Source organism: Balaenoptera acutorostrata, chromosome 12, assembly GCF_949987535.1.
Source record: "Balaenoptera acutorostrata chromosome 12, mBalAcu1.1, whole genome shotgun sequence".
Taxonomy (NCBI): Eukaryota; Metazoa; Chordata; class Mammalia; order Artiodactyla; family Balaenopteridae; genus Balaenoptera; species Balaenoptera acutorostrata.
The window spans coordinates 64,325,814-64,346,868 of record NC_080075.1 but is presented as its reverse complement, the minus strand read 5'-3'; the positions used below and the strand labels follow the sequence as shown (position 1 = coordinate 64,346,868).

At 34.2% G+C, this 21,055-nt stretch overlaps 1 protein-coding gene across 3 annotated transcripts in view; it reads right to left on the bottom strand.

The window, feature by feature from the left end:
* STRN (striatin) overlaps positions 1 to 21,055 on the bottom strand; it is a 113,822-nt gene that overhangs the window by 26,483 nt on the left and 66,284 nt on the right. The window contains exons 6-12 of one of the 3 annotated variants that reach the window (XM_057558131.1): positions 20,510 to 20,645; positions 17,481 to 17,616; positions 13,642 to 13,752; positions 10,576 to 10,662; positions 9,956 to 10,099; positions 6,009 to 6,145; positions 839 to 1,014 (exon numbers count right to left, since the gene is read on the bottom strand). In XM_057558131.1, the coding sequence (XP_057414114.1) occupies positions 839 to 1,014; positions 6,009 to 6,145; positions 9,956 to 10,099; positions 10,576 to 10,662; positions 13,642 to 13,752; positions 17,481 to 17,616; positions 20,510 to 20,645 (927 nt within the window). The remainder of the gene's footprint in view (positions 1 to 838; positions 1,015 to 6,008; positions 6,146 to 9,955; positions 10,100 to 10,575; positions 10,663 to 13,641; positions 13,753 to 17,480; positions 17,617 to 20,509; positions 20,646 to 21,055) is intronic. The other 2 variants (XM_057558132.1, XM_057558133.1) reach the window with 2 other exon arrangements.

Sequence of the window (21,055 nt, the reverse complement as noted above, 5' to 3'; positions counted from 1 at the left end):
ACAGCAGGAATGTCATTGATCTCTTTTAAATTGGGCAATAGATATTCTCTACCAGTAGTAAAGCTTCCATAACCTCCTCCATTTGATGTTCATTTCTACTCTTTAATAAAAGAGGTGTCCAACACTGTAGAAGGGCCCTTGCTGGCAGATGCTGGGTTCTGGACCATGTGACCCAAGGAAGAAAGGAGAGGAGTTCCAATAAGGACCCCACCAAGTGGGATCAGGACTAGCGTGGTGACTGATAAAAGGGATTTATACCAACTCATGTCTGTCCATGCTTAGAGAGGAACCAAGAGCCCAAGGCAAGTATTAGCGGTTAAGTGAGAGCAACAACAGTGTCTTTCAGTCTAGACATTTTGGTCAAGGTCAAAAGAAAAGACCAAAGAGAGGTTCTCACCTCTCCCTGTCCCCCCATCCCCCATCAGCCTTCCCTCCCTCCCACTCCATAAGTCCAAACCTAGTAAACAACAGGACAAGCTTGGGGTGCGGGTTTGATGATTTTAAACATGCACATACCTGTTTACAACACCAGCAGAAACCTTCAGTGCAGATAAAGAGCTCCCCAAATGTGATAGTTATTTAAAACATTGTATAAAGATTACAATCAGCATTCACAAACCATCAGATAATACCATTTCTCCCTAAGGGTCAGTTTTCCAACCTAAATTAGCTTGTGAGTATGAAGGGAAAAAACACCCTAAATTATGTGACATGGTAAAGAAGAAAGAATTAGAAGAGATATTTGGGGAACTTAACAGCAAATAATAAAGTAAGCATTTTTCTTCTGAAAAACTATTAATTAAAATATTTAAATACAGTTAAAGGAGAATATTCTCACTTTTTGGCTGGGGCTGTTTTCTGCAAATTCCACATTTTTAACGTGTGATCCTCTGATGCTGTTATCAAAACAGGCTCAACGGGGTGGAAAGCAAGGGCTCTAATGCCATCAAAGTGACTTCTTAATGTAAACTTAGGGTTCCATGTCTTCCTCAATGCATCTTTATTGTTTGCTATCTATTAAAGAAACAAAAGAAAAATACCAATACATTTAGTTCAGGATAGGAAAAAAACTATATTTCAACATTAATTCTTACTGATTTGTCATCAAACCATCACATTTTGCAACTTTCAAAACATATAATTTTTAAACATAAATAACCAAATCAATAGGCAAAATTAGCAATATGTTAACAATGGTTTTCTCTGAAGAAATATGAACGCTATAATAAGAAAATAGGCAACATAATTCAATACAGAAAGAGGATCAAATAACTTAATAACATAAAATAGATCTTCACTAAGATGATTTTTTAAAAAGACAAGTAATTTAAACCTAATTATAGAATAGAAACTAATTTTGGGTAAGAGTTGAAAAACTAAGTTATCTTTAAACTTGTTAACATTACAGAATATGATGATACTTTTGAAATTTTCAATGCTTTCTGACAAGAGTTAAATTTTCTTCAAATTGGTAACAAAGTTTATAAACCAGAAACATAAAATGTTAAAACTGGAAGAGACAATCAGATGTTACAAAAAAAGATTCCACTGGTAAAATAAATACATTATTATGTTCCTTTTCTCCACAGAATCTCCATCTCAACAACTGAAAAAAATGCACTGTTTTTTCATTCCAAGTAATAGGAAAGCCAAAGAGGTTAGTATTTGACTTTACACAAGCACCATGTATGAACTCTTCACACTCCAAGGCTAACAATCATGCTAGGTTTAAGCAAGAATGGGGCAAGTAATGGTAACACACTGGAGAAATGTTAACCATACTTACAATGACAAAAATCATCAATGATACTAACAATAGCTGCTATTTTGAGCATTATTCATTATTTTGTACATTATTCCAAAAGGCTTAACATGCATTAACTCAGTTAATCCTCACAACAACTCTATGAAGTAGGAATTAACATTATCCCCACTTTACAGACTAGGCATGTTAGGGAAAGAGAAGTTAAGTGACTTGCCGTCTAGTAAATGGAGGAGTCAGGATTCAAAATCAAACAGTCTGGCTTCAGAGACTATGTATTAATATAAACTATACTTCAGAGCCCAGAAGTTTAGAAATCTGCAGAAAAATCTGGACAGGACATGTCACAACTGGGGCAATAAGTGAAGACAAAACACACTATGCAAGGAACTACTCTCAGTGGAGCTGGTTATCTTTGGGGCAAGCGGGGTTGCGGGGGGAGGTGAAGAAGACAAGGGCAACTGAACTGACTCCTGCCCACTCTTATTAAAGAGCTAAAAGGTTTTCATATGTAAGAGCACTTAGATTCCTTCCGAGCATCTTAATGTGGTAGGCAGCCACTAACGTAGTTCCCAATCAGCCCACTTATTTTTACCTTTGGGTAGTCGCCTTCCACATTATAGGGCTGCTCTGTATGACTAACAGCATAGTGTAGAAGTTGGAACAAATTACTTCCAAATTAGGTTATAAAACCTTCCATCTTGAGTGTTCCTGCTCTCTATCTTTTCAGGTGCACTCACGCTGGAGAAGCCAGCTGCTCTGCTGAGGATCCCACAGAGAGGTTCACGTGGTGAGGAACGCGTCTCCAGCCAACAGCCAGCAAGAAACCAAGGCCTTCTAACAACTACGTGAGTGAGCTTGGAAGTAGATTTTCCCCAAGTCAAGTCTGTGTAAGACTGCAGCCCTTGCCAACGTCGTGACTACAGCTACATGAACAACCAGGACTACACAGCTAAGCTGCCCCCAGACTGCTGACCCACAGAAACTATGAGATATAAATGTTTATTGTTTTAAGCTGTTAAGCATGGTGCAAGTTGTTACATAGCAATAGACTGCTAATATGCTTAGTAAAACTAGGAACTACTTTTAGAAACAAACACTAAGTTTTCTAACAATTAAGAGCTATGAAAAAGGAATGAGCTTTCTCTAGAGAGAGGACTGAGTTCTATCATGTATTAGACAAATTCTTTGTGGAGTTAGTGCAGAGGGAACAAAAGCATCTAATGGGAAGTTCTGCTTCTGGCCATGATGGACTAGATCATTAGGACCAACTGTGTACTGAGGACAGGTAGAAAAGCAGAGCTAAAAATAAAAAATGAAGATCCACCAAAATAGTGCAAAAAAACCCAGGATCCAGGGGAAGACAGAGGCCTAAGGAAGCAAGCCTGATATCTGGAGCTGTTTTCCCCAGAGGGTGTTTACTGATTCCAGAGGAGGTGGCTGAGAGGTTGAGTGGTGCTTCTGACAGCTTTGCCATGCAGGGGGATATAAATTGGTGTCCAGGGCCTGCCAAGACAGTAGGGCTTAGCAGACCACCTTGCTTTAGGTTTTAATTTCAAGGGCCTGTATCCTACACATAAGAGTGAACTGGAAGAACACCAGCCCTTACAAAGACCATAGATCAGCTTTAGATCATCTCAAAAATGGAAAATGCGGTCAGGTGATCCAGATTTCTAGTGGCTGCAGACATCTGAGAGAAGAAAATTAAAATATACTCTCTGGGGGAAGATAAACTTAGGCCTGAAGTTATTTCTACAGACAATTTTTCAAATACAGTTATCTGGGCATAGTAAAAAAAATAACTGTACCCATATGAGATAACACAGTATAAATGAAAACAAGCAGAAACAACACATAATAGTAACAGAACTACTGAGTCTCTGATTCAAACTTTAAAATAATCATGCTTACTATGTTCAAGAAGATAAAAGACAAGATTGAAAATTTTGGAAGAAATCTGTAAACCATTTTAAAAAAGTAATTCTAGAAGCAAAAAATATAAGACTTCAATAGATGAGTTCAATTGCAGATTACACATAACTGAAGAGAGAATTAGCTAACCAGAAGATGAGTTATTTAAAAAATCTAGACTGAAGTACAGAAAAACAAAAGATGGAAAATACAGAAGAAAGGGGATCAGAGAGAGAGAATATAAAAAGGGGATCTAACAATATAACTAGAATTCTAGAAGGAGGGGAGGAGGGGGAGGAGGGAGAGGAGGGGGAGGAGGGAGAGGAGGGGGAGGAGGGAGAGGAGGGAGAGGAGGGAGAGAGGGAGAGAGGGAAAGAGGGAGGGAGCGAGGGAGGGAGGGAGGGAGGTGTAAAAGCAGTATCTGAAGAGAAATGGCTGAGAACTTCACAAAACTGATGGAAACATATTAAGCCAAGAAGCTCTAAGAATTTCAAGGAGGTTTAATAAAAAGAAAATTAAACCTTAGCTGACAATCAAGGCATAGAGAAATACCAGTCACGGAAAAAAATCAGATTACCACTGAATAACCAAAAATAGAAATGACAGTTGACTTTAGCAGAAAACAACAACAAAATATAATGAAACAATATATTTAAAGCACTAAAAAAATTTCTGCCAAGTGAAATTCAAAATTAGAGATAATAGTTAACCTACTCAGGCAAAAAAAGACAATTAAAGACAAGTTAAGAAAATCAGAAACTAAGAGAACTGGGCACCAGTAGATCTTCACTAAAGAGAAATATTGTGTTCTTAGAGTAAAAGAAAAGTGATCCCAGATGGACAGTCAGATATGCAGGGGAGAATGGAAAAACGCAAAATAGATAATTTAAATGGGTAATTCTAACTGATTATTGAGTGTACAAAACAGAAGCTTGTCGGACATAAATGTATACAGAAATAAAATATATAACAAGAGTGACATATACACAGGGTGAGAGTTTTTTAAATAAAGTGTTCTAAAGATCTTTGCATGTAAAATTTTGATAAGGATGTGTGTGGTAATCTCTAATTTAAAAAGTAATGAAAGAGTGCATAAACTCCAAATAATGGGGAGGGGTGAATAATAAAAAATAATCAACCCCAACTCAGGCAAAAATAGGAGAAAAACAAACACAGCACAGGTGGCACAAATAGATGGCAGGATTAAATCCAAATTAAGGATTATATCCTTAACTATTTTAAAAAGAAATGGACTAAATGTTTTCTAATTAAAAAAGGTTGTCAAAGGTTAAAAAACAAAAGCCAACTAAATGGTGTTTTTAAAAGACATATAAAATATAAGGATATAAAAACATTGAAAACAGAAATTTCTTTTTTTTTTTCAAAATCTGTATCGCATATGTGGAGAATGGAGTGCAAGGGGCCGTTTATATTAGGTTATTGTAGTAGTTCCAGGTGAAGAAAAAATGGACTAGGAGGGGAGGTAAAAAGACGTACTATATGGATTTCAGTTGTTTTTGGAGGTAAAACCCAAAAGACTTACTAAAGGACTTAGCATAGAGGGAGAGAGTTTTTGATTTGCAGGAAGGAGTGAGTGGCGAGGGTTCCTCTTCTGAGTACTTCCAAGGTTCACTTAGGGATCCATCCTACATCCTCCATGTGGCAGGAGCTACATTGTATTCCCCAACAAAGATAATGAACATCAAAGTGAGAGGATTTTAATGAAGAGATAAGATAGGCTGTGACTACTTTATGAAATAAGCAACTGTTTTTCTGATAATTGATTATGATGAACAATTATAAAACAACTGTATTTGAGATTAAGTAAATGCATGCATGCATAAAGGTGTAAAGATTCCAGTTTTGGTCCAAATCACTGACAGGTCAGCCTTAACATCTGGAAAGCATCCTGTACACACCCTTGCCTAACAACAGCTAAAACTACTTCTCAGCAGGATACTGATGATGTATTAAAGAAGCAAGACAAATGTTGCCTTTAGGCAAGCATGAATTTCAACTAATCACTGGTGCCCTAAAACATAAGACAAAATCCAGATTTGGTGATAGAAAAGGGAATTCTTTCCCTTATCTAAAACCAATAAATAAGCTATACTAATTTATGAATTTAGGTAAAGCCCATAATTTTAGTCACTGCATGATGTGAAAAGTATTATTGTTTATTTTTATAATATATTCAGATTTTCAAAGTTTGTGATTAAAACTGAACCAAATTCTACACTTGTGAAGAAGTCTTACCATCGTCACTTTTTCTATAAAATTAACTTTTTATTTTTAAAAAATAAATAAAAACAAGAAAACTAAAACTACTACTCACATCATAAGTTAATGAGTCTGCTTCATTGGCCACTGTAAGGCCTGCCAATTCTCCAAGTCCCAGTTCACTTTCAAGGGCTTCATCTGCTCCCATGATGAACGACTTCCCAGAAGAAGGAGGAAACGTCAATGCTTCCACTGAAGGGGGAAGACAAAAGAAACATTAAAAAAACCATGTAAATAGTCAACAATTAGTCTCATAAGGGCATGTCTACATTTGATTATTTTTAAATGCTTTTAAACACAATAAAATTTAGTGAGCAGAAAATCCTGAAGAATTGCTTACTTTTTTTTTATATCTTAACCATATAAAGTTATCATCTAAGAAAAGTACAAAAAAAAAAAAAGTACAACATGAAACAAATCCATTGTCCTTTCTTTTTCACTATAGAGAAAAATGTATAAATGTATAAAAGAAAGTAGGTTTTCCTCATTTGATATTTCATGCTAATTACCCAATTGATTTCTATCAATTATTAAAACATGTACAACAAGTGATTCTGAATACTGCTGGCTGCATTCAAAGTAAAATTGGTTAATTCTATAACCTGAAGTAATATGGAAAATTTCAAATGAAAATGGTCATAATTGTAAAATGTGCCCATGTAAGGCAAAACTAGTATGTGTTGTTAGAACTCAGGATTACCTCTGGAGAAGAGGGAAGGGGTAGTGTTTGAAGGAAGCACCATCAGGACTTCTAGGTCCGGGTAATGTTCTGCTTCTTTACCTAGGCATTGGTGACATGGTTGGTTTCGCTTTGAGATAATTCACTGAGTTGCACCCTCAGGACTTCAGCAGTTTACTGTAGGTATGTTATATTTCATTTAAAAAGATTTATTTCAAAGAAGTTTTTTAAAAGTGTCCATTTGAACACTTTTTATAAATGCAAATTACTCTGACAAGCCATCAGAGATAGTTCTCTAAATAGTTTTCTAGAGGTGGTTACTTTACTGATGACAAACATTTATGAATTGATTAGATGAATTTAGTAGTTTAAACTCTGGCTGCTAAAGAAGTAAATTAACTTTTTTTTGAAAGAAACAAGTCAATTTTATTAATCAGTATATGCAGAAAATAGATTTACAAGGTGTTTTTCAGTTTTACATTCAATCATATAATTTTAGATTCAATCATAAATATTTGTTGAAGAAATGAAAGAAGAGTTACTTGCTTTTAAAAATAGTAGTGGCAGGAACTCTACTCAAAATCCTTATAAGAACAAAGTAGAGTATAAATTAATAAGACATTTTCAAATCACCACGTGATAAAGCTGCAATAATAAAAATGGGTTTTACCCAAACATACCATATATCCTATGACGGGTTCAAACAACTCTAAACATTTACTAATAAAGAGTGGGAATTATTTAATTTAGAGCAGCAATTTTTATGCCAAAATTTCAACCAAATGATTCATGTGAGACTATGAGGCTAGGTCTTCAGCCAGGTGATTTTTTGTTTGTTTTGCTTTCATGTCTAATATTGCCAGATAACTTTGTTCAGGTGCGAAATAAAAATGGCTCTTCCAAAAAAAAAAAGAAACTAAGATTTGTGGGATTTGGCCATACACATTGTGTGGGCTAATTTAACTAATGTTCTAGGAATGGCCAAGTAAAACCTGAAAACAAAGGAAGGCAACAACTGCTTCTACACACACCAGTGGCTAAGCCAGCAGACCTGAGGCCCAAAGAGAGAGAGCACCAATGGGCATAACTGTCGTTGACTGATCTCTTAGAGACCTTAGAACTTTCAACTATAGGTCACATTTCTATCTGGTAACTAAACATTACTGACTCTTATCAGCTTTTACAAAATGATTTAACTATGCCTCTTAAGTGTGGCACTGCCTTCTGAATCATTATGATAAAAATAAAGTAATACACTTATACAGCACACACAAGCTATGGAAACTTTTTCTGAAACTGGACTGGAGACCAAGAAGCATCAGTCACAGGCAATGAAATCTACAACATATTTCTTAAGTGCCTTTTCTATTTCTGAAAATCCTGCACTGAGGGGGAAGACTTAGGACCAATCCTATGGATCATAAGTTAGATATTCAATGCTTCAGTTCTAAGATTCTTAACATTTTTTTTTTTCCTATCAAGGGTACTTTCTTTGCTTTATATCATCCTTTTTTGTACATGTGTCATTTAGTACATATTCTGCCTCTATTATTAGAATTCTGCAAGATGAAATCTCTGATAAAACTCTTTTGGAGTTATTAGAATAAGAGAAAAACTAACTTGTCTTCTTATCTAGACCTGACCTTAGAATAAATGAAAGTGATTAAAATTCTCACATCTATAAGTGTCAACTGAATGAATATCCTAGTGAACAGCAAACATACCTATTGAGGCCTATGACTTCACATCTTAATTCAAAAGACACATGTGTACATCAAATAAATTGTTCACCTAGAATATAAAGGCGTAACATGTGGTTTTTCATTATTTAACGTATGGAAAATGAATTCCCAGTATACTGTAATTAACTCTAACAAATAACTAACCATGTAATGGTCAAACAGTTCACTGAAAAAGTATTCCGAACATGAAACTCTATTCATCAAGGTCCTGTCAGTTTATGTCTCTCTAAAACATAGCTGAATTTAAAGCCAAGAAAGAATAAAACATATGATTTTTCTGTGGCTTTTTCCCAGGTTGTTTTGTTCATTAAATAATAATGTGAAGAGGCATATCCACTGCAAATAATTACAATACTTAAATTCAAGGAAATTTTAAAAAATAAAATTTGAAATATATTCATTAATCATTAAGATTACTTTTATGTCATTCTAGACTTTCAGCTAATGTAAATATATATATTTTAAAATCAATCTACACATATACATTTATAAATAGATATATCAGAACTTAAAAGACAGAAAACTGTATTTATATACCGTAAGACTGTACTGTAAAAAACTGGGAGCAACCTAAATATCCAAAAGGGGCGGACTTCCCTGGTGGCGCAGTGGTTAAGAATCCACTTGCTAATGCATGGGACATGGGTTCGAGCCCTGGTCCGGGAGGATCCCACATGCCGTGGAGCAACTAAGCCCGTACGCCACAACTACCGAGCCTGCGCTCTGGAGCCCGCGAGCCACAACTGCTGAGCCCACATGCTGCAACTGCTGAGCCCATGCGCCTAGAGCCCATGCTCCGCAACAAGAGAAGCCACCGCAATGAGAAGCCTGCACACCACAGTGAAGAGTAGCCCCCACTCGCCACAACTAGGGAAAGCCTGTGCACAGCAACAAAGACCCAATGCAGCCAAAAATAAATAAATAAATAAATTTATATATATATATTAAAAAGGGGGGGAATGGTTAAGAATAAAGTCTAAAATAGAATAATCTTAAAATTACAATTATGAAGATTATTTTTATGATTTCATATAAATAAATAAAATCAAATTATTCTACATGGTGACTCTAACTCTGCAAAAAGTATATGCACATAGACAAGGACTGAAAGAGAACAAGGAAAAACAGAAAGTAGAAAATGTGACTAGACCTTCAGGTGTCTTTTTTCCCTTTTTCATTTGTGAATGATAAATTGCTTAAATATTTAAAAATATTTACGTGAGTCTCAAAGTAAACATTTACTATTTATAGTAATAATAATTTAAAGTAATTTTCTTATTGTTGGAATGGTATAATTAGAACTACCTGTGTACACACCAAATACATGGCTTCTGTGGAGCTAGGGGATGTTCTAAACTATAATTTAGAGTTGATTTTTAAGTTTATGCATCCTTTTTCAAATCTTAGAGATTACAGTTGGAATTAAACCCCTTTGAATACAAGAAAGCCTACATATGGGGAGTACTACGGAGTTCAAACATTTGTAGAATAAAATTCTTCTCTTAGAGAGCCCTTTCTAATAACTTAATTTATATAAGTACATCCAAGTGCTTTTTGTGCTCTAGTGTCTAAAATACTTGCCTTCATCTGCCCTATTTATTTCATGTTCAGGAAGCCTGGAGCTGCTGGGTCTGGAAGGTGAACCCACAGATGGCTGCAAGGAGGGAAGTTCATCAACATCTCTCAAATTAGCAAGCATATCTTGCAGTTTTGACCTATTGGGCCCTAGCCCCCAAAAAGGGAGGGAGAGAACAAAAAAGAGGAAATAGAATTATCCAACTGCATCAAAATGGAGTCATAAACCTTACTCACATCTGCCAACATTCACCTTTAAAACTACCGTACTATACTATATTAAAAAGTAATTATTTTCTAAGTTTTCAAATTATTTTAAAAGTTTATTATTTCTTGAAAAAAATTGTGTTTTACATATATTTTTTAGATTAAGCTAATGGAATAACATCACTACTTGCATGAAAAAAATGCTCATGGGCAATGTGGACCATTAAAAATAATATTATTCTATAATCCTTGTATACTGCTCTAAACGCAGACAGATACCACAGACTGTGAAGCTACTGCGTACACAGAATTAAACAATCACATTCTTTTTTGTTTGTTTATATTAAGTTGCATTCATTGCCTTATATCCTGAAGCTATGGTATCCGAGGTGAAGTCTCATGCCCTGCCAATTACTTACCTGTACTTTGATGCTGCATTCTCCCACATCCCTGTTTTGATTGTTTTATATAGGATAGAGGCTGAAACAGATCTTCAGTAGTTTTTCCTGTTATAAGTTTAATTAAGAATGGGAAAATCTTACCCATAGTCCATTATGTTTTTTTCCCTATACCAGCAAAGAATACAACTATTTTTAAGCAATTTTAACTACTACCTAGAAATATATTCTAAGACAGTATGATTGAAGAACACAATTTGACTGGAAATATTTCTACTAGACCATATTAAAAAGACTCAACTTCTTCCAATGAGTAACAGTTCAATTTTAAAAATACCCATGGTGGTTTATAAATTAATGCTCCATAGATCAATTCAAAGCTTTCCTTCAGTTCTATTTTCATTTTAAGTCTTTCAGTTCTGTTTTTATCTTGTCTTCACTTGTTCCCAAACTATCATTTTATCAAGATAACCTGAACTGATGATGATAAACAAAATGTGCTGAACCTCAGTCTACAGTCCCTCTCTCTTCAGTGAAAGACATTAAAATTTCTCCTCCTAAAGAATCATTTTTCTTCACCATACTAAAAAGCTATGTGCCATATGCCTGAATAGTGATCATAATAGTGATCATAATCCCCAGGTCCAGGACACCCAATAGCTTCTATTAGCAGGAATACTGTTCCAGTCAAATGGTGCACTTTTAGGCCTTAAATGCTAAATTCCAACTATAGTGATGCCTTGATATTTGACAAGAACCTAATAATAAATATAATAGTAGATGGATTCCACATAAGTCCTGGATACTTTTCCAACTGAAAGATCTTTTACATTTTAAGACATTCATTATTGTAGCATAATGGCTTAAATATATCAACTTTAAGTCAATCTGACAATTAAAATATTCTCATTGTTTCTTGTGTATGACAGACAAATTTTCCTTAAAATTTCAGTTTAACTGCTTTTATTATGGCTCTGAAAAGCCATAACAAACCATGTCTCACTATTGTTTAAGATTAAATTTTTATCAGTATTTTTCTTTTGTTCTTCTGAGAATGCTTATTTTGTCCTTTTTTTTTAACATTTTTATTGGAGTATAATTGCTTTACAGTGGTGTGTTAGTTTCTGCTTTATAACAAAGTGAATCAGTTATACATATACATATGTCCCCATATCTCTTCCCTCTTGTGTCTCCCTCCCTCCCACCCTCCCTTCTAGCTGGTCACAAAGCACTGAGCTGATCTCCCTGTGCTATGCGATTGCTTCCCACTAGCTATCTATTTTACATTTGGTAGTGTATATATGTCCATATATACACTACCACTCTCTCACTTTGTCCCAGCTTACCCTTCCCCCTCCCCGTGTCCTCAAGTCCATTCTCTAGTAGGTCTGTGTCTTTATTCCCATCTTGCCCCTAGGTTCTTCATGACCTTTTTTTTTTTTTAGGTTCCATATATATGTGTTAGCATACGGTATTTGTTTTTCTCTTTCTGACTTACTTCACTCTGTATGACAGACTCTAGGTCCACCCACCTCACTACAAATAACTCAATTTCGTTCATTTTTATGGCTGAGTAATATTCCATTGTATATATGTGCCACATCTTCTTTATCCATTCATCTGTCGATGGACACTTAGGTTGCTTCCATGTCCTGGCTATTGTACATGGAGCTGCAATGAACATTGTGGTACATGACTCTTTTCGAATTATGGTTTTCTCAGGGTATATGCCCAGTAGTGGGATTGCTGGGTCGTATGGTAGTTCTATTTTTAGTTTTTTAAGGAACCTCCATACTGTTCTCCATAGTGGCTGTATCAATTTACATTTATTTTTTAATAAAAAGTATAAAACGTTCTTATGTTTTAATATTAAACTTTTCTCATTGGGATTTAATTTACATTGAGAAGGCATCAAATGTCATTCTCTCTCAGTTACATAATGGTTGGTACAGCACTAACGTCAATAATGGCCACTGACTTTTTATCCATTAAAGCTAAATACTTGTAAATTCTAAGATATTTTAAATAAAGATTTACGTATTTATCAGTAACTAATAGACTGTAAAAGAGTGACTGGTCTTTGATAATCCCTAGCATCACTATAAAAAGAGAAAAAGAAAAGGCATATCCTTCCAGCCTTTTGCAATTTTAAACACATGCCTCACTCAAGTTGGATTTTAATCCTACTTTACACTACTTTAATATCCTAAAGGATGAAATTCCTATTGCCATAAAAGGGAGACCCATGTCCATACTGTCAATAACAGTGGTAACACAAGGAGATAGTTCACCCTTGCTCTCCTAAAAAGGTGTTTAAGATGGTTTTCAGGGATGTTTGAAAGCTTTTGTATTTCTATTTTAAATACTTAACTAGATCTATTGTTAAACTTTATTAATAATTTGAATAAGCTATATAGATATGATTCACAGGGCTAGAAATTTCATTTTAGCTTCCATTTATGATGTGGCACTCATTTTGTTGAAAAAAAAAAACCTAATTGGTAATATTACAAATGAAATTGGCCAAAAATTTAAATTAGAAAAATAAATACTTAAAAAAAGTTGTGTATCTGACTCTGTGCCCTGTATAGCATATAGTGATGAGAGCAAATGAACTGTGTGTTATGAACACATAGAATATTCAGGGGTAGAAATTAACTTTCTTTCTGTCTCCAAGATTTAAAATTATAAGCAATAATTTTGGTGGCTTGCCAGAGGGTCAGTCACACTAGACGAGATTTAAAATTGTCAACAGTGAAAAATCATTACTGTAATTAAGCACATCTAATTTTAAAAATCAAATGATCACTATGTTTGAAAACATAGTTCCACATACTCATGACACTCTGGATTTATTACTGGAATATATTATAATTCCATAATTATACGCACAGCCTTTTTTTTTTTAAAGTTCATAATCAAACAGCTAACCATTTAATTTCAACCCCTGAGAGCAAGTGAAAAGGAAAGAGGTCAGGAGCAGAAAAGAAAAAGAGTAAGTAGTTTTAGGAAAACATTGGAGAAAAAAATTGGGGGATATGAAAGAGGTAGGATTTATGATTTACAGATACAATGTTTTCCACTTACTCTTCACCCCCTTTTTCCCCTTTCTCTCCTTTTTGTATTGTTCCTTGAGTTTGGTAATTACTCCCTGGTCCACATTCCAAGCTTCAGGCATGAGACACTGGTCTTCCTTTTCTAAACAGAGTGAAACAAATGAAACAGCCTTTTTCAATAAAATATTGAACAATATTCAATAAAATATTGAACAGTGAACAGTAAATTCACTGTTATGTCAATGGATGGACATAACAACCATTTTCTTCATAGTAGCACTAATTTTAAGGTCATTACTTATTCATTAGATAGATACATGTCACATAAAATATAATATCCAAGAAACAAGTGATCAATTCAATTTCCTAGGTAATAATATTAAATCTCTCTTGAAATAGACATAGAAAAAAAAAAAAACCCTGCAAGATTTGAGCTACTTTTAGTATATTAAGCCCCAAATGTCTATATTCAAGAACCCCTCATTTTCATCCCATTTTCTGAATTTGATTAGGATTGACTCACAAAAAAAACCCATTTCTTATTAAATTATGTAATGAAAGAAGATTATTAAGCATTTGTACAAAATAGTCTTCAATGATCTATTCATTTCAAAAACTGTATATTTTTGGCATGTGTTTATCAGCAAATGATCATTTTTATTTTATAGGCTTTATAAATAGTACTTTGTAAACTTATTAATCAACCTGGCATTCAATATTTAAAACAACTTAAGTGACCTGTTAATTTAAAAATATTTAAATCAGGAAACTGAGCTTCTAGTAAAAAAGAAATTCAATCAGTAATTTTCACTATTTCAGGAGTAGAAAATTTAAAGAGTAAATATGTTATATATTTTATATTTACTATAAAATAATTTACTATATACATATAATGTTATATAAGTGTTAGCTTAGAACACTCACTTGAATTCAAGACTCATACATATACCCAATTGCTTACTCTATATTTCTATTAGGAAGTCAAAACTCAAACCAAACATACAAAACCAAACTCCCAATCTTCCCCATCCAATCTGTTCCATCTACAGGGTTCCCCATCTTATTTGAAGGCAATTCCACACTTCCATTTGATCAGACCAAAAATCTCCCTTTCTTCCAAACCCCACATCAAATATTTCAGGAAATACCGTTTTCTCTACCTTTAAAACACATCCAGAATCTGACCACTTCTCAGCATATCCACTACTTCCCTAACCTCTGTCTCTTGCTAGAATTACTGCAAATGTTTTCCCACTCTCCCCTCCAAGTCTATTGCCAACACTGATTGCCCTGGGTAGTCTATTCTCAACACAGCAGCCAAAGTGATGCTTTAAAACAAAAGCTGGATCATGTCACTTTTCCAGCTCAAATCCTTCCCATGGTTCCCCATCTCACCAGTGGTCTACATAGCTCCACATGATTTGGTCATTTCTTACTGCATTCCCCTCAGAATCACTCTGCTCCAGCCACTCTAGCTTCTTTGAATTCCTCAAGCATACCAGGGCTACGGCTATCTTAGGGCATTTGCTCTGGTTTTCTTCTTCCTGAACACTCCTTCCCTGGACACCATGTGTCTAACTCACTCATCAATGTTGTCTTTTGTTCAAATGTTACCCTCTCAATGGGCCTTACCGTGACCAATCTATTTCATATTGTAACCTGTCCCCCTCCACCTCACCCTGACCCCAGCACTCTCTATCCCACTTACTCTGTTCTACTTTTTTCTATTTCCCATAGCATTTATCATATTCTGACATACTATATCATTTATCATGTTTGTCCCTTACTGCTATATCCTGTTAGTAGAATGTAGGACCACAGGGGTAGGGACCTTCACCTCGAAGACTTGGCACATAGAAGGCACGTGATCAATATTTGTTCAGTGATTGGAATAAACCAAAATGAACCAGGATAAACAGAAATCTATTTTTAACAAGTTTCAATCCACAGTTTAAAAAACAGATAATTGGGTCTCTCAATACAAACTCAACATTTTTATTGAGTTTTAATAGGTTAAACATTTTTATAGATCTAACTACCAATGTATTCTACTAACAATAGTAGAAATAGTCTACTTTTTTCAGAAAGTCTAACAATCAAAAACGTTAATTTTCATCGATCACATCTTAATAATAAATTAAACTGAGTTGGCTCTTGGATCCTAGAATGTCTTCAGTTTTTTAAAGTAAAAATTTAGCTATATCATACTCTTAACTAGGTGTCATACTGATAACAACAGTAACGGAAGCTCATAGGAGAACTGTGGTAAAATCTATTTGCTTGTGAGAAACTAAGGAGATTCTTAACATAAGCACAGTGACTCTTTTTTTAGGGGTATGGGGAACGGATAAAGGAAGCCCTTGAAGTGATTTAAATGCCCATTCAACTAAACAGGATTTGCAATCTAGTTTTGTTAATTGATTAAAAGTGAAATGACCTGAATTTGAATTATATAGTCCTTAACACATACAAGGCCAAACTCCTGGCAAAGAAACCTTCAGTCACTCACACTCATAAATAGAAATGTCCAAGACACTACTAAAGAATGTCAGCTCAGATGTGGGAACAGTCACTCATTTTCACCAGTAAATTCATAGCAGGTTACAGACCTGTATCACATAATACTCTGGGCCATGACTCACACCTTAAAGCAAAGGAAGTTATGAAGGGACAATGCAGCTATCTTTGGAGAAAAATGAATCCCAATTACCCTTGCAATAAGATTGGCAATGAAAAGGCCAACTATTATTTATACAGATGTGTGACTCCTCAGAGAATGACCTCAGTGTAGCACAGTTGATCTAACTATATTGGAAGAACTGTTGCCTAAAATATCTAAATAACTTGATACATAAGCTCAGTAAGGAATAAGACAGAAGAGACATTCGTTTCACTTTAACTTCCCCTGGTTTCCAAACTTTGTTCTGTTGGGGGAAAAAAAAAAGCCAGTCACTAAATAGCCATCATATTCTTCAATGACTAAGTAATTATCCCAAATAATTCTTCAAATATTTACCACAAAAAAGGAAAAGAAGTGGCATTATCGCTATCAGAGTCCCTGAAGGTAAAGCCTCAAGGAAAAATTAAGATAGTTACTGTTTCCCTAACCTTATCTGTCTTTAAAGTACATAGACTGTAAGCCAAGGGAATCCTGGAATTCTTCAACCTCAGGAGAAAATTTTCTCATTCTCAGTATCTACATGCCTTCTCTCTCTCTGTCTCTCTCCTTCTCTCACACACACACACATACACACACCTGACAGAACTGATCACTTTTGAAGAATTTATCACAATCCTATCTTACTGATAGGACAATTCATTTCCAAAAGCCTAGAATGATCTGTGCTGTAGAAGTTTTCCCTAAAATACTTGTTTGAACTCTTATTAGATGTTTAAAATATTAAATTTGTTTAGAACCATTTGTGCAAAAAAATTCTATGCCTTGTACAAAATGATGAAACTTGACTAAAATGAATGAATAACTACAACTTTTTAACTTATACTTCTTCATGCCAAAGATGAGTTCTCTAAAATCCTCTACTACATTCTCATACTCAATTTCCACAAAATCTAGATTTGCAAGTTCTACTGTCTAGGCAGAAAACAGAAAACATTCTATATATGAATTCAAATTATTTTCATACTGTATTGCTTATGTTAAAAGATGAGGTAACTAGTTGTACAGCCTTCTTTAAACACACACACACATACCCTGGAAAAAAGGTGACAATAGAAAAAAGTCCACAGAATGTTCAACATTTCAACATTACAAGAGATTTAAAGTGTTCTTCAAGATGTTGCCCTCTTAGTAAAATATTAGTTTCGTTCATTTACATAACATCTCTAGTTGGATCCAGTATGCTTCCTTACCCCAGTCTGTTCCATCGCCTGCACTTCTGGATTCATTGTCTCCTTCTTCTGATGTAACCAGAAAGTCAAACTCCTTTAGAGCTTCTTTTGTATCTCGATCTTCACTGCTATCAGACAATACTTTTTTCCTAACAATCTAATGAAAAAAACATGCTCAATTAAAATATTAGGATATATTATGGGATTAATTTAAGTAAAGAAGACAATATCCTTTTACCACTGAATGAGAAAACCCAATTATTTTCTTCAGAAAATGCATCTTTGTTGTGTTAAATAACTGTAATACCTATACAATTCAGTAGAAAACACAGATGTCATTTTAAAAAGATATACACTATACATTTTAAAGTAGTAATTTAAACTTTGTTAAATGATGGCTTGTTTGTTTTAAATAAACAAATGGAATCATATATTGAAAACACTGGAATATAAGACATGCATTTAAATTACAGATAGATGAAAAATGTCCCTGACATACTGTATTATGAGAACCACAACCAAATCTTACATTTCTTGGATGCAGTCTGTGCAGCGAGCACATATTCTAATCTAACCAAAGAAAGAAACACTTCATAAGACATTGCAAGAGTTTTTCAGAATATAACCATGATAAATTTTAACTCTAGTACATCATTCCCTTACAAAAGCTAAAATCACAAAAGCTACAGACTCAGAAATGCATGCCACAAGATTGAGAAGGTATTCTGTGGGGCAGGGGGAACAATGCCCATTATTATTTCTACTGTCCCAACCTTGCATCAATTTCCTCTAATAATTGTCTATATATTCAAATTTTTCTTTAAATATTGATCTTTTAGAGACATAATCTAGATTTATTAGCAAATCTGACAAGGGCCATTATGTCTCATTTTTATACATTTAGAAATATCTCTGGAATCATAAGGTGAAGAGATCAAACATGAGAAAAGAGAAGGAGATGGGGAGGAGGAAAATGACCCAGAGTGTAATGCAAAGAAAAATCAAACTCCAATACAGGGCAAAGAGCAAGAAAGGACAATGAACATATGTAGCTTTCTGAAGAAAATGCCTGAAGAAAATAGACTTAACACAACCAACAGCTACTAAGAGCCTTATGTTTCTGTATTTTCTTAATTGAATCTATTGAACTATTTTTGATTAAAGAAATAAAATAACATTTTAAGAACCTGCTTGTTCTACTGAACATTTTAATAGCATAATTTTCAGCCATTCTCTCTCTATACAGCACTGCAATAAATCTTCTAAGTCCTGCTAATACATTGCTACATAGAGTTAGATTTTTAAAGTCTTTTGGCATGTAGCTATTATACTGCAGCTGTGAAAATCAATGTAATATATAATAAAAATTAGCAAAACTATTATAAAGAAACCAATTATTTGTTTAGAAATATTTTTCTAAAGGAAAAACTAGAAAAATTTTTGGGTCCAATATTTAAATGGGGTTAAGTATGCTTATATTAGCTGTGCCTTCATTGCTTGGTCACAGAATTGCTATGATCTGCACTAATTGGAGGTCAAGATATTTATGAATTCGATTATTTAAAAAGAAACCAGTTTACAGTTAGGAATTTCTATTAAGACCACACTTGATAGTTATAATAAACAGCTTATAGATTTTTTAATATTTACACTGATATAATGACTAGCAAGAAAACTTAAAGCATCATAACTAGTTATTATTTAACCACTGAGCTATGAATAACATATTCTGATGAAAAATAATATCTCAGTGCAATCATCCCATAGAAATCACAAGTCAGCACAGAATTTCCAAATGATTAGGACAGAAAAAAGTTATCATACAAGTTTCGGCATTTTCTTTTACTACAGTATATTTAAACATGTGCTATAACTACTTGTTTGAATAATAAAAAGAGGGAGTAATTATGTGAAGTTCAAATAATATCCATGGCAGGGCTGTATTAGCACAGTACTACCGAATAGTGGCCCAGGGAAACATTAATCTGGAAGTAGTAAGTTGAGAGTCTCTGATGAAAGCAGAGGACATAAAGAGAACAGAGAAATTACACTTAGAAAGCACTTTATAGTTAAACATATCATTTTCATACATAGTGTTTCATTTATTCCTCACAAAATACTCTGGGGATAAGATGGGTACTTATTATAAACCCCATTTTACAAACTGAAAAACTAAGCCTGAAGGATTAAGAAGCACAGATAATTAGTGACAGAACTGGGACTTTAGCCCAAGGCTTTGACTCGTTCCACTCTGCTTTATTTATACTACCTTACCTTCTCCTCCCTCTTCTTAAATAAACGTGAAGGAGGAAATGTGAACACTCTCCTAAACAAAGAGAAGCACGCCCTAACCTCTTACTTAAAAAAAGGAGGAGAAAGAGAGAGAAGGAAGGAGAAGAGGGAATATGAAGAGAGAAAGAAAAGAGGGGAGAGGTTGAAAAGGGGAGAGGGTAGAAGGGGATAGAATAAAGAAGGGAAGAGAAGGGAGAATTTAGATACCTCTTATTCCAGGACTCTACCATGGAAACAATAAACTTACAAAAATCTAAACAAAACCACAGAATAACCCTAAACAAGTTTGGAGAAATCCAATGGAAGAGTTCTGAAAACGTGTAGAACTTGCCTACCAAAGCAACCCTGACAAGAGAAACAAAAACCACACCGATTAGAGTTGACGCCAGTCACCATCAGGCACCATAATGGGTCTGTCAGTTCTATTGTCTTACAGGACCAATAACAATGCATTGTTATAACACACATTTACCATGTTCACTAACCCTATAAAAATGTTGAAATGTTTAATGAATTAACAAAAAGCTAATGAATGAAGGCCTATAAGAAAAAGCTGCTATACTAAAAAGTCTTGAATTTGAAATCAATACAAAAACTTTTAGATTAAATTTCCCCAAACTTATGGGGAATTTAGATTAAATTTCCCCAAACTTTTTTTTTTAATGGAAAAAAAAAGTTAAGGGTTGAAGTTGAAGGGTATGGATTAAAGTATGCATAATGGTTCCTAAAAATATTTATATCTGAGTTATTCAACTCACCGTTGAAGTATCAATGATGCTTTTCTCTCTTCCATCAATGTCATCATCTTCATCTTCATCACTGAAATCTGCAGCTGCACTTTCAAGGAATTTAAAATTATCCAGCACGGAGGCAGAATCTGTTAACTCAGATTTTCTGGTTTAAAACATATACACCTTGCTCAGTTAATTTTTTAAACTCGACATAAGAATTAATCCATGATATACAGTACTAACTTCTGTTTATATTGTATTATGACACCCCCAAATCATATTATGATCTACATTGATTCTTATCTATTACATTTCCATGGATTTTAACTGGAAAAACAATATAGGAAGGAAGTGGCTACTCTTTTAAAAGTACTTTGCAATCATACCTACTACTTAGATTAATGGCAATCCAATATAAAGAACTCCCCTTCCTGATTCACTATTATGTTGATTTTTAAGCCAACCTTAATGCATTTCTTTTAAAAATATTTTTCTTATTATCTCTACGTCTGTTTTTTTCTATTTCTTTTCCTCTCTGCAACTCTTCCTCTGACACAGAAGTTTCCATAACTA